Source organism: Myotis myotis, unplaced genomic scaffold, assembly GCF_014108235.1.
Source record: "Myotis myotis isolate mMyoMyo1 unplaced genomic scaffold, mMyoMyo1.p scaffold_m19_p_12, whole genome shotgun sequence".
Classification (NCBI taxonomy): Eukaryota; Metazoa; Chordata; class Mammalia; order Chiroptera; family Vespertilionidae; genus Myotis; species Myotis myotis.
The window spans coordinates 40,225,198-40,239,474 of record NW_023416316.1 but is presented as its reverse complement, the minus strand read 5'-3'; the positions used below and the strand labels follow the sequence as shown (position 1 = coordinate 40,239,474).

The following is a 14,277-nucleotide window of genomic DNA, read 5'->3' as shown; positions in this document are numbered from 1 at the left end:
AATTAAGCAGAAAGAGGAGAGGAGAGAGATGGTGTTGAAAGGACATTTCTGAGATGAGTTGGAGTTGGTGGGGGAGAAGTTGGGCACCTTGAAAGCTAACATCGGTTTCAGATCATAACTCTTTACAACTTGCAAAGGTCTGAAGTTTCTGCAGAGGGCGGATGGATGGGAGCTGTCATCCTGTGCTGAGCAGGTCCGGCTTTGAGACTGACTGATCAGTCAAGCAATTTGGATAAGGACTTCTGGGTCAGAAATTGCACAAAGGACGATGGCAGCAGTGAGAAGTCTGGATGATATCATGGACCATCCTTCTCTTGAAGCAAACATCTTGGGTCTCTGTGCAGCCTTTAATAGAAAACCAGCTAATTCCACCTGAGGGCAACAAAGAGGCAAAGAGGCAGAGACAGTCTTTGGCGAGGTGCAACCTACCTGGCCTCAGATAACAGGTTCAAAAAATAAACAGCGCCCTCGCCGGTTTGGCTCAGTGGATAGAGCTTTGGAAGGGTCACAGGTTCGATTCTGGTCAAGGGCACATGCACAGGTTTGGGGCTTGATCCCCAGTAGTGGGTGTGCAGGAGGCAGCTGATTCTCTCTCATCATTGATGTTTCTCTCTCTCTCTCTCTCTCCCTTTCTTTCTAAACTCAATAAAAATATATTTTGAAAAATAAAACAGCCCTAGCTGGTTTGGTTCAGTGGATAGAGCATCGGCCTGCGGGCTGAAGGGTCCCAGGTTTGATTCCAGTCAAGGGCATATGCCCAGGTTGTGGGCTTGATCCCCAGTGGGGGGCAGGCGGGAGGCAGCCGATCAATGATTCTCTCTCATCATTGATGTCTCTATTTCTCTTTCTCCCTCTTCCTTCTTCTCTGAAACTAGTAAAGAAATATATTAAAAATAAAATTAAAAATAAAATAAACAGCAACAAACACTAAGCAAAAGTCTAAGGCTTTTTTGATACAATCATCTTGCCTTTAAGAATTCCCACCTAAAAGTATTCTAATTGAGGACATTGCAATACAAAAGCCCTGAAATTGTAAGACAAAAAAAGCTTTCAAACTCTAGGTAAAAGCCATGCGATTGCCATTGACTGTAAAACTGTTGAATGGTTAGCGGTTTGGAAGCTTCCTAATGCCCTCCCCCAGTTTAACCCAGGCCATGAATTATTCAAAGGGTTGAATCCTCAGAAGGACCATTCAGATGTGTGTTTCTCAAAAATGAGGTGTGTCCTTGACTTCACTGAATTTCCCCCATTGCAGAAGTAACGCTGTTCCCTGTAGAAGTAACGCTGTTCCCTGTAGAAGTAACGCTGTTCACTGCAGAAACTGAGGAAAATACACAGAAGTGCAAAGTCAGTGTCAGCCGTGTCCTGGACCCAGCATCCCAGCTTCGGTTGGGAAAGTGCAGAAGAGTAATTCCCCAAAGGCAGCAAAACATAGGGTGGTTGGAAACGTGAGCAACCAGTCGTCTCTTGAGGGGGGGGGGGGGCCCTTTTGCTCCCCCACCCCCAGGACAGTAAATGATGTGCAGGAGATATTTTTGTTGTTTGATTTGGAAGGTATTACTGGCATGTAGTGGGCAGAGGCCAGGATGTGCTAAATAAACATCGTACAATCCACAAGATAGCCCTGCACAACAAACAATTATCCTGCCAGTGTCAACAGTATCAAAGATGAGAAGCCCTGTTGATAAAACTGTCAAAAGGGTGAATCCCAGTTCTAATTGTTTCACATCCTTGAGATACTGAAGCAGGACTTGGGGGGGAACATAGGCAGGCTTAGGGATTTTTTAGAATTGGGGTCCATGGAAAAGCAGGGGGTGGGGGCTGCAGACTGGGAGAAGGTACATTTCCATTACACAAGGGAGCCGGGTGCAGCTACATCTCCATAAGACAAGGGAGTAGCAACAGGTATATTTCCATAAGACAAGGGAACTGGAAGTAGCCAAGAAAGGTCTATACTTACAAAATGAGGAGGAAGCAAGCCCAGAGGGAATAGGAGAACAATGAGGGAGGAGAGCCTCACACATCCCATGTGAGGATTGACCTTTGAGCTCAGGGTTGCTATAGTGACCAAAGGATACTGACCAATCAGAGGGGATATCAAGGCACAAAGATCTGCAGCCTTTATAAACTAGAGAAAAGGGACTCAGTGGGACCCTGTTCGCCTCCCTACGTGGGAGTCCATTCTGTAGGACTCTTCCCTCTCCCCACGTGGGAGTCTGTACTTGTTCTTCAATAAATCTCCACCTTTGCTATTCCACTTTCTGTCCGTGGAGTGGATTCATTCTTCGTTTCCAGCGGACAAAGAAACCGGGTTCCAGTCCAAAAATTCGGTATCAATATGGCTGTTAGGTTGGAGAGAGCCCAGGATCGGATACATGCAGACATGACAAGATAATGGACTTCCCCTGGAATTTCTCACAGATCAAGGTGCCAGACACAGATACCAGCTTCTTCTCCCTGAATTCACATACCCCCACACAGATAAGAACTTCGTCCTGAATATTCCGCCCATTCCCTGCAGCAGAGAATTCCTCAGCTCATGTCCCCGCCCCTCACCCAACCGCAGTATAAAAAAAGCGCCCCCCTCCCTGTTGGCGTGAATCCACGTGCCCTGTCCTTGGGGTACGTGGGTCTCCCGGGGACGCAGAATAAACCTTTTCCTTTCCTTTCTTTTCTGACTCACTGGACTCTATTTCTTGCGCCGCCTCCTGAGCCACCTAACCTAACATTTGGTGCCTTGAAACCCGGGTGGCGCGAGCACTCCCTTTGTCCGTCCCTCCACGGCTCTGGATGCCCGCCTCTCCCTCCTCGTGGCTCTGGACCCATCAGGACCTCATCTCTTCAGCTCAGCAACTTTTCCCAGTTTGGCAGCATCAGCGGTGAGTCCCGCCCTGCCCCGTGCCGGTCCCATGTGGCCGCCCGCCCGCCGGCATCTCTGTCCCTAAACCGTGGCCACGTCAGAGATTGCCTCTCCGGACCCTTCCAGGAAGGCTCCTCCGGACCTGGGGGGGTAGCAGGGATGCCTCTACCCCGCCCACGGTCCCTCCGTCCCTCCGTAGCGTGGGTTAAACCGCTGGGACGCCAGCCTTTAGCCCCGCTACAGGCCACAGGGATCAAGCACAGGGGGAATCCAAATTCCAAACCTGACCTGAGCACACCTCTAGGGTGCCTGCTCGCTGATCTGGCTAAATGCTGGGCCTGCCCCGGACCTGCGTCCTCAGTATGAAAACGGGACCCTGACTTTACCGTCACACCGACCTCAGTAATTTCTGCCAGCGAACTGGGAAATTTGCCCAAGTCTCTCTCAGTCTCTCTCAGTCTCTCTCTCAGCCTCTCTCCATCTCTCTGCGTTCCCCGCCCCCCCCCCCCACCCCAAAGTTCCTTCTGCCATTTCTCCTCCTCCTGTCCTTCCTCCTCCCTCCGGGCTGTCCCTGCGCCGTGCAGCTCCCCGCACCGCTGAGCCCGCGGTGTGTGCGGTGCATGTGGGGGTGGGTTCATGTGCTGTGTGTGGGTGGCGGAGCGCCGTAATCATCATCATTGTCTCCATGCTCTCCCACCCCCCCTTCACCAGAGGCCACCACAAATTCCCCCGGCGTAAGCCGCAGCTCTCCCACGGCCTCGTGCCCCAGTCCGTCCACACTCTCCCCTCCTCCCTCCCTGCTGGACTCTCCTCCAGCCACGCCTTCTGCGAACCAATGACCCCGCCTCCCCCCCCCCCCCCCCCCCCCCCCGCCCCACCGGGCCGAAAACTCAAACCGCCTTTCACAACCCCACCTCCCTCCCTGCATGCCTCCGGCGCCGCGCACCGCCGCAGCCGCTAAAGCCGTAGCCACTGCGGGAGCCGGCAACTCAAGTCCCCTGCCGCCTCTGCCTGCTTTCCCAGTCGGTGCACACACGTGTCCGTAGGCTCTACCTTCCTTCTGTCCTTCCTCCCCCGTTCTGCCCCTGGGAGGTTGCAGCTTTTAAACTCAACTGCCGATACCTCTCCCAAGCCCACCCAGGCCACCTCTCCCGCGCTCTCCCCTCCCCTTACAGCCTGCCTTAGTAACCAGTACCCCACTCAGTGCCCTCTGTAAGGTCTAACCGTCCGCCTTCCTCTGTGCACTCCGCCCCCATGACTGCCAGCACTTTAATTCACAGGTGGCCGACCAGTTCCCTTTGCGAGAGGTTGCAGCTGTGCTCTCTTCAGACCCTCTTAACGAGAAGCTTCCTTCTCCCCTAGAGCCCAAATCCTAAGAACGTCAGCTCCAAAACAGCCTCTCTAACCCGACCTTTAAGGTCTTTATTGGTCCTCAGACCCAGGTCCGAGATCGAGTGAAAAATGGCCTTGAAGGTTCTTAATGCCCTGGAGGAGCAGGCACAGTCAGAATGGGAGGCCTGCCTTCCACAGGAGGTAGACCTGCAGACACGTCTTAGTTGTTTGTGGCCCTGAGGTGGACGGCAGCCGCCATGGCCCTAAGGGGGCTGTGAGCGGTGGGGGTGCAACGAAAGGAACGCCACCGGAGAATGCTTCAAATGTGGAAATGAAGGCCACTGGGCAATGCAGTGCCCCTGGCCCCGAGCTCCGACCAAGCCCTGCCCGGCATGCGGTCAAAATGGTCACTGGAAGAGTGTCCCTGGAAAAGTGGCGGGCCCCTTGTGCCTCAGCATGGGGGGACCACCCTTCCAGTCCAGGACCACCCGCTGGCCATGTTGGAATTGGCTGAAGACTGAAGAAGCCCAGCCTCGATGACTCCAATCCCCTCGCTGAGCCTCGGGTCACAATGAAGGTAGTAGGTCACCTTCCCGGTTGACACGGGGGCTGCCTTCTCTGTCCTGCCCTCCTTTTTAGGGCCCCTTTATCCTTCCAAGATCTCGGACATGGGTATTGACGGCAAATCCACCTGCCCTCTGGCCACTGGACCCCTTCCCTGCCTCCTTGATGATAGCATGCCCCATGCCCCTGTTAGGACGAGACATCCTCACCATCCTAGTGGCCACTCTGCAGCTCATTCTGAGCCCTTCAGCTTCCCTGATCATCTCACTCCTGGCCCCCTCCCTTTACAGGGACACCGATCCTCCACTGCCTTGCATCCTGTCATGGGGCCCTGTTGTCCCAGACCACAGTAGCCTAGCTCAGTCGTCGCCTACCTCAGTCTTCGCTGTGAACGCCTTTTCTCCTTCTCTCCACCACAACTGTCCCCTCCTCTGAACTGAAAACTGCTCTGACCTCGCCCCATCCCCCTCCACCCTCCCCAAAGGAAAAATGCGGCAGTTTTAAAATCCAAGCGGCTAGAGGTCTGGGAACAGGCTGCGCGACCTGCTCCCTCCCTCTCTGCCTTTTCTTCAGCCTCCAGGTCCCTGGCTTCCACTGCTCCTTCCATTTTCCTTTGGATATCAGCGCATTCTAACGTTTTCTCCCACTTTCGCTGCAATACCTACCTCTCTCAGGCTCACCGAGTGCCTCCCACCATCCCCGAAGAAGATTCGGCGACAATCCAGGACCGGATGACCCATCATTCCTCACAGGCTCTTACCTGGCAAGGCACCCTCCAATTTTGCTCAGGTTTTTCATATTTTCAGGTGAAACGGACACGGAATGATGAGGGAATCATCAATTCTACTGTCTGGATGGGAAATCCTCTAATGTCGCTCTCTATTTACGAACCCTGGACCTACTCCTATGCCCACCCTCATCAACACAACTTTCCATCTACTCTCTAACATCAATCCCTCCTCCTCTACATCCTGCTGGATTTCTGTCACTGGCTCGAACCCTCATCATAGCCACTCAATTCCAACTTATTGAACCATCTAACTAAACTCTCTCTAGAAATTCGCAGCTCCTGGCCGGACCTCCTGCCCATGGCCCTGGCCAAACTCCAGCTACACCAAGGAGCCCCATTTTCTTGAGCCCTTTTGACTCTTCTTGCTCAACCACCATCTTCTTACTGATCCCCCTCCCCTGGGTACGTATCTCCCATATCTGTCTTTAACCAGGCAATTGCTCCGAGAACATGAGAACAGGTTTCTGCCCAAGCCAGAGCCGACCGACCAGGACTCCCAAGACCAGCCCTTCATCCTGGTGACTCGGTCCTCCTTAAGAACCTACAACCACAAGCCTTGGAGCCTAGGTGGACGGGACCTCACACTGTAATCCTCACAGCCCCCACCGCGGCCAAGCTGCTTGGCGACTCCAGCTTGACGACCTGTCCTGGCACCACCTCTCCAGACTCAAGAGGACCCCGGAGCAGCATGACTTCTATAAATGTGAGGTGTTGGGCCCCACTAAGGTCTGCCTTAACCGCCCTCCCCTCCTCCTTCTCCTCCTGGCCCTGAGCAACCTACACCCACCCCCACCCGCTTATGTGTGGAGGTTCAAGGTCCATGAAACCTACTACCAGAACAGCAAACAAGTCACCCGGCAGGTAGGATCTCAGGACTGCCCTCTGTTCGGATGTCAGACAAAGATCCAGATGGCTGTCGACATCCAGTCAGTGTCCAAAACTGGCTGACCCTATGTGTGTTTTGCTTACAACCAGCGGAACCCAGACAGATGTAATCAAGATGTCAACACCTATGGGGTTGCCACAGAAGAGACTATCATACCACACCGCAGTCAGTCTCACCAAGGCCAGCCCAGCCCCCTGCCTCCTCAAGTTCATCCACTCCCGGATCGCGGAGATGTCACGAGTGACTGTGAATCAGCTCCTGCTCCATCCCTACACTCGGCTCCCCTCCGACCTGCCTCTGCCAAACCCTGGCCTTTAACCGCCCCCCCTACGCCGCCCGTGGTCAGCTGGAAGTAGCTAGAAAGAGTCGTCGTCCCCTATCACCAAAAGGCCGGGATGTTAGGTTGGAGAGAGCCCAGGATCGGATACATGCAGACATGACAAGATAATGGACTTCCCCTGGAATTTCTCACAGATCAAGGTGCCAGACACAGATACCAGCTTCTTCTCCCTGAATTCACATACCCCCACACAGATAAGAACTTCGTCCTGAATATTCCGCCCATTCCCTGCAGCAGAGAATTCCTCAGCTCATGTCCCCGCCCCTCACCCAACCGCAGTATAAAAAAAGCGCCCCCCTCCCTGTTGGCGTGAATCCACGTGCCCTGTCCTTGGGGTACGTGGGTCTCCCGGGGACGCAGAATAAACCTTTTCCTTTCCTTTCTTTTCTGACTCACTGGACTCTATTTCTTGCGCCGCCTCCTGAGCCACCTAACCTAACAATGGCAACATCTCCAAGTGAGGAAACTGCTCTTCACAACATTGCAGTCACTAGGTCCTTGACCCACCAAGAACTGTTGTCAATGTTGTGCTGTATAAACTTCCAGGCTCGCTCTTCTGTGCAAAGTCCTCTAATACTTGTTTTCTTGAACAGACTGTCAAACCTCAGAGGGAAGGCAGGCATGGACACAGACAATAGGGTGGTGAAGGTCTGGGGTGGGGGTGAGGGAGGGGTGGGAGAGGTCAATGGGGGAAAAAGGGGATATATGTAATACTTTAAACAATAAAGATTTTTTAAAAAACCCACACAACTGGTTTTGATGTCGAGCTGACTAGATGACTGAAGAAGGGAGGGGGACTCCAGGGAGCCTTTGAAGTATGGTAGCAGCCATCTCAGGTAGAAACTGTAGTTTAACTCTAACCCTGCTGTTTGGCTTAACTATAGAAAAGTTATTTTGGTTTTCTGAATTGTATACATCATCCCATTCGATTGAATGACTATCCCATTGATTGTTATCTTACTGGCTTTAGAAAGCACATTCTTCTGTACCTGGGAAACAGGACAGCATAATTATCCTAAATTGTTTTAGTGGCCACAGATAATGCGTTCCAGTTGACTCAGTGGTCCCAAGACCAGGACAGCGCAATTACTCTAAATTACCTCGATGGCTCTAGATAATGAGTTCCTGGCAACTCAGTGGTCTCAAGACCTGAGGGCTCTAGATAAGGTGTTTCTGTCAATTCAGTGACCCTGAGACCCAAAACTATAATTAACATGCTTAATTCTGCTTCTGTAAACTGCTTTTTTGCAAAACCAGGTTCCTCAGTTGTAATGTACCCCGCGAATCACAGAAGGACGCCTCAAGAAGTCGAATTAAAGAGTCACATTTATTGCAATCTGGGACTATGAGGGGCCATTCCCCAAATCTCATAGTCATAAGATGGTGGCAAAACCAGACTTATATAGGCAAAGATCACAAAGGTATTGATTACATCTCAAGGTTTGGAATGTGGCACCTGGCTCCCAAAAAAGCAGATTACAGAAGCAGAATTAAGCATGTTAATTACAGTTTCGGGTCTCGGGGTCACTGAATTGACAGAAATACATTATCTAGAACCCTCGGGTCTCCCGACCACTGAGTTGTCAGGACAATTTAGAATAATTATACTGTTCTGGTCTCGGGACCACTAAGTCAGCTGGAACGCACCACCTGTGGCCACTAAAACAATTTAGGGTAATTGTGCTGTCCCGTTTCCAGGTACAGTAGAATGTGCTCTCTAAGACCAGTATGGTAACAATCAATGGAATAGTCATTCAATCGATAAGGCATTCAATCGAATGGGATGACTTATACAATTTAGAAAATCAAAGTAACTTTTATATTGTTAAGCCAAGCAACAGGGTTGGAGTTAAACTACAGTTTCCACCTGAAATGGTTGCTACCATACTTCACAACACCTTGGCACATTTCTCCTTCAAAAAGAAGGGGCCCTGACTGGCAAAGGTGCAAGTCACGGGGAACTCAAGGTGCAGAGAGGGGATCTAGACTGGACAAGGTGAACAAAGCTCAAGAAATCTTCTTAACCTATAACCCCAGCAGATTTGACCCCTGAATTCTATTCCTTTTTCCCAACTAAATTTGATCTCCTCTTCCAATTCCATTAGGAAATTTAGAGTTTTGCTTTGTGGAGATTTCTGTGCATAAGTGGTACACTATACATACTGTTTTGCAACTTTTTTTCTACTCAACAATGTTTTAGAGATGTTCCTATGTTAACAAAGGGATCTAGTTCATTCTAAGTGTTGCCTAGCATTTCATAGTGTGAATGTATCACAGTTTTAGTAACATCTAAAGGCAAACATTTAGGTTATTTCCATTACTTTACTATTAAATATGAAGTTGCGATGAGCTCAGCCGGCATGGCTCAGAGGTTGAGCGTTGACCTATGAACCAGGAGATGGTTCACTTCCAGGCCAGGGCATATGCCCTGGTTATGGGCTCGATCCCCAGTGTGGGGCATGTAGGAAGCAGCCAATCAATGATTCACTCTCATCATTGATGTTTACATCTCTCTCTCTCCCTCTCCCTTCCTCTCTGATATCAATAAAAATATATTTAAAGTTGCAATGATAACCTTAATACATGTCTTTTTTTGTGTTTCATGTAACTTTATTTCTCTGCAGTAGATACCAAGAAATAGAATTGCTTTCTACAAGGCAGTGCTCATTTAAAATCTTAACGAGGTTGTCTAAAATGCTAAATCAATCTAAGCTGTTATTGGCAATGTACGAGAGTTCCCATTTCCCCATACTCTCACTACACCTTGCTATTATAAACCTTTATAAGTTTTACCAATATAATGGGCTAAAATACATTATTTCTATAGCTTGCATTTCTTTGATATTCACTGATGAGTTGTGCAGATTTTTGTTTTCAGGTCAGGTCACTTCTATTTTCTCCTTTACATTTCCTTCAACATGTTTAAATTTTTGCCCTTGATTGTTGGTCTTTTAAAAAATTGTTTTTTGGGGAAGATCTTTATTCTGAATAGATAGTAATATTTTTTCTGTGATTTATATCTCAAATATTTTCATCCAGTTTATTCCTTATCCTTTACATTTTGGGGTTGTCATTCATTTAAACATTTTAAAATATTGATATATTAAAATTTATCTACCATCTTGTTTACCTTTGCCTTTTGGATGTTAAGGAGGCTTTCTCTCTTTCCATTGATTGGCTGCCTCCTGCACACCCCACACGGGGGATGGAGCCTAAAACCTAGGCATGTGCCTTTGGCCGGGATCGAACCTGGGACCCTTCAGTCTGCAGGCCGATGCTCTATCCACTGAACCAAGCCGGCTAGGGCCAAGCAAAATTTTTAATCTTTCTATTTCTTAGATTTCTCATGTTTCAAAACTGGAGATAGTGACCAGATCCAGCCCATACCATTGTTTTGTTTTGTGGGTGTAATGTACTTCAGGTAAATGCTCAGAGAATCTGCTCATTTTAAATGTTTTCTCTTTTTTAGGTGGCTTACCTTTAATGTGATACTCTTTAAAACAGTACTGACCAGGCTTTGTTCTGCAGGTTCCAAAGTCTAAAAGACATCCATGGAAGGGCAATGAAAGGTTGCATAACCTACAAATCACACCTTCAACATCTCCAAGGACTGGAGAGAAAATAGAAGGGGAAAATAGAGATGAAAACCAGAGAGAGGAAAAATAGGGGAAGAAAGAGAGATCCAAAAATAAAGCAGTGATTTTCAACTTTAAAAAGTAAGCAATATTTTAAAAATTTGGTTTCACATATGCTACATTTCATGAATTGCAAGTATTAGAAATTAGGCCAGGTGGTCTAAAAAACTTACTTGGTTAAAATGTATTTAGTTCCTCAGTGCCTAATTAAATCAATTCAAAGTTATTTAGCCAGAAAAATTCATTTCAGCCATATGGCCACTATTAGGTCTTCTTTTCAATGTCTAAAGCAGCACATTATACATAGTAAATTCTCTGTCAGTATTTATTGCTTGAGTCATGTTTATAGATTGCTTATCTTCAATACTTAAATTCAATGGCTCAAAAAATGTTATTCATTTTGGTTATGTAGAAATAGCCCAGAAATTCTTAAAACATGCTCAACATCCATAAGAGTGGAAGATATCATCTGGAAGATCTGTTTCCAAAATTGATTTTGAATTTGATTTACTTAAGTAGTTAAAATAAGCACAGATTCCCAGAGGGAACCCCCTCCCCCAAGTAAGAATCTACAGGGGTTGGGGCTCAGGAATCTGTATTTTAGACATGCAGAAACAGCAGAAGTCATGTGACTGAGATATAGATATCAAGACCAGTTTTTGAGAACCACTGGTTCTACCAAATTCAGGAATCTCCATTTTGATAACTCCTCAGGGAGCCTTGGCAAGTGATAGAGAGCTCATCACTACTAAAACCAGCTCTGATTATGAAAGATTCTTCTGAAATTCAGCTATAATTCATCTTCGTGTTCATATCCCCTTATCTACACTAATAAAAGAGAAAGATGCAAATTGACCATATGTTCATGACACCCACCAGCCAATCAGGAGTGAGTATGCAAATCAACCCAACAAAAATGGTGGTTTAATTTGCATAATGTTCTGCACTGCCCCAGCCACTCTGGGCCTCTGGGCAGTGTGGAAAGGCAGAAAGGCGGCTCTGAGCCAGTGTGAAGGCAGTGCCTGCAGCCAGGAGAAAGAAGGCCCATTCTTGCATGAATCTTCATGCATTGGGCCTCTAGTAATATATGAAGAGCATTGCCATTCACTCCTATTCATTGATAACTCAAAGAAGAGTTTACTAGACATTGTGTGCAGTGTAGTTTTTATATCTCCCTCTGTCATGTTGGGGTTAGAAGAGATCACTTTTAATAGAAAATAGTCTGGCTGATGAGGCTAATTAACCTCTCCTGACTATTCTTCCCAGTTTCAACCTCAACTGAAGACACTCTGGACATTTCACATTGGTTTTCCCATTAAGCATGACAGACTTTCAGTCCATAATCAAGTATCAATCAACAAATATCTTTAGGAACTAAACGTATGCCAATTGATAAGCCATTTACTAGTATTAGTCCAATTATTTCCCATAATAAACCTTTCCAGCAGGTGTTGTAGTTGCCCACATTTCACATAAAAGAAAACTGATTTCAGTCGTTTGCTCAACTGGCAGAGATAGGCTTAAAAGTGTTTGTTGGAATCCCAAACCCTTGTTCTTAGTAACCACACCAGGTCACTGGAGCTACCAACCTTTTGATGTCACAGCCTTCTTTCTCTCCCTCTCAGATGGTCCCTACTCTCTCTGATTCCACACCCAATATCCATGATCTTCTTCAAACCTTGTTTCCCACAGTCTTTATTATGACTGAAGAAGATGCCTTCACTTTTAGGCCTTCATGCTGATTGTAAATTTTCAGTTACCTGAATACTTATACACATATTCTCAGATCCCATTTACTTCCTTTTAAGTCTTTTTCTGTCTTAAAAATGTATTGTTGATTTTTAACACATGATACATTTTGATTTGACAATTAAATTTAAAGCTTCAGATTATATGTAAAATAAATAGTTTCTTTACATAGTTAATTCTGAAGTATGCTATTCTATTTTATAACTTTATTTGTTAGCTCATATTATGTTGTATAAGAGCTTATTCAGGCCTTGTTGTAAGCACCTTAATTAGACCACACACCACGTATATTATGCTTCTGTAACTTCTTAGAAAAATTCCCCTCGTATTTATTTATGCTTTTTTAATGACTCACCACCTAAAAGGCACAATAAGACAAAAACACGACTGATGACAATCCTCATTCTTAGGTTTCTAGACAAAAAAGAAGATGGAAGGAGAAATACATCCCACTGTTAAATCTTTCCTGGGGAAGTAATCAGTTACACATTTATGTTAGCTATTATGAAAAAGGGAAATGACAGGCAAAGTTTTTTTTTATTTCATTAATAAAGTATAAATAAATTTATTCTGTGATGGAGGAAAAATAAGGTACCTGTCTTTACAAAAAATTCACCATAAAACTTCTCAATCCAAGAAACATTTTAAGTTGAGATGTGTTCTCATCAAATACCACCCCCTCCCTTATTTCCCTGAATAGTAATTATTTAATGCAAAAATATAAAGTGAGATAGATGTGTTTCTAGATTGATATTGTGTTAAAAATCCTCTTAACCATTAGCCAAGAAGTAAGTATTTATTAATTCTTCTTTATAAACTAATACTTTCGTTGCAAATGATCATATTTATAAGGCAAAGTATTATATATAGTTAATAGTAACTAGTACTTATTAAAATGAAGAGAAAGACATTTCCAGATTGGCTAAAATGTAACATTTAGTTGTTCATGACTTACCTACTTGAGGTATTATAGATGTGAAGTTTTTTAAAGGATAGCAACAAGTAAACTTTGTGATGTAATGAAGTCCGTTATAACAGAAACCAACAAAGCAAGTCTCTGATCCACCAGATTCCAAACAGTTTAAACAGTAAAAATTGCCCAAGTAAAAACAGGTAATTTTTTTGTTTGAACACTCTGACCTATATAGAATTTAAATGCCTTAGTCATGAAATTAGCATATAAGACTAAGTCAATCAACAGTTAAATTGATTAAATTTTGCTGAAGATTTCTATATTCGCTATGGTATAGATTAATTAGTTCACATGCTCATAACCATGTGGGTATACTATCTGTTCATCATATAAAATACTTGGTCTTGATTATTAGAAATCTATGTATATAGCAGAACTAGGTACATTAAGAAAGCAATTTGATTTTTTAAAATGTGTATTTCAAGGGGAAAAGGGGAGGCATATGTAAAACTTTCAACAATAAAGAGTTTAAAAAATGTTTATTTCTAAATTAATATATAGTTCCAAATTAATACAGTCTTCTTGAACTGAATAAAAATACTAAGAATATTAAAATCTTTGACCATGCTCCCTACCAAATCCAGTGTCTTTCCGAATGTAACCACATTATTAAAATGATGAGTATCCTTTTTCATTCTGTGCATTTTATAATATATTTGCAACTTGGAAATATGCATAATATTGCTTTTTGTTTAATTTTTTCAAAAATAGTGTTACATATTATTTCCCTCTTGCTTAATTATGTTGAAAATCTATGTCAGTCTTTAATAGCAATTCATTATTTTTATTGCTATATAATATTTTTGGTATGGCTTATACCATTGTGATTTTGATTTGCATTTCTTTGATGATTAATAATGTAGAGCATCTTTTCATGTACCAGTTGGCCATGTGTATGTGTTTTTTGGAAAAATATCTATTCAAATCTTTTGCCCATTTTTTAATCAGATTTTTGTTGTTTTGTTATTGAGTTGTCTGAGTTTTTTTTGCATATTAAGTCTTTATTAAATATACTAGAGGCCTGGTGCATGAATTTGTGCACAGGTGGGGCTGGCTGGCCCAACCCAATGGGGGCCGATCGGGTCCAGGCTGGTGGGGGGAGGAGATATGGGGAGGTTGGCCATCAGCCCCACCCCTGATCAGGGTTG

The 14,277-nt window shown here is 45.2% G+C and overlaps 1 protein-coding gene across 1 annotated transcript; it reads right to left on the bottom strand.

Moving 5' to 3' along the window:
- Positions 1-247: 247 nt before the first annotated feature.
- Positions 248-12,625, bottom strand: CUNH9orf57 (chromosome unknown C9orf57 homolog). Its single transcript, XM_036330840.1, has 3 exons — positions 12,512-12,625; positions 10,251-10,382; positions 248-372 (listed from the first exon to the last, which is right to left on the bottom strand). Exons 1-3 carry the CDS (start codon positions 12,558-12,560, stop codon positions 248-250), a joined length of 306 nt encoding a protein of 101 aa, XP_036186733.1. The 5' UTR covers positions 12,561-12,625.
- Between the last annotated feature and the right edge of the window lie 1,652 nt (positions 12,626-14,277).

Coding starts and splice junctions, on each gene's coding strand:
- CUNH9orf57 (XM_036330840.1), bottom strand. CDS start 12,560: ATGAGGATTGTCATCAGTCGTGTTTTTGTCTTATTGTGCCTTTTAGGT. Junction 10,383..12,511: donor CTTATTGTGCCTTTTAGGTG/GTGAGTCATTAA, acceptor TTTTCTCTCCAG/TCCTTGGAGATGTTGAAGGT. Junction 373..10,250: donor TAAAGAGTATCACATTAAAG/GTAAGCCACCTA, acceptor TGTTGCCCTCAG/GTGGAATTAGCTGGTTTTCT.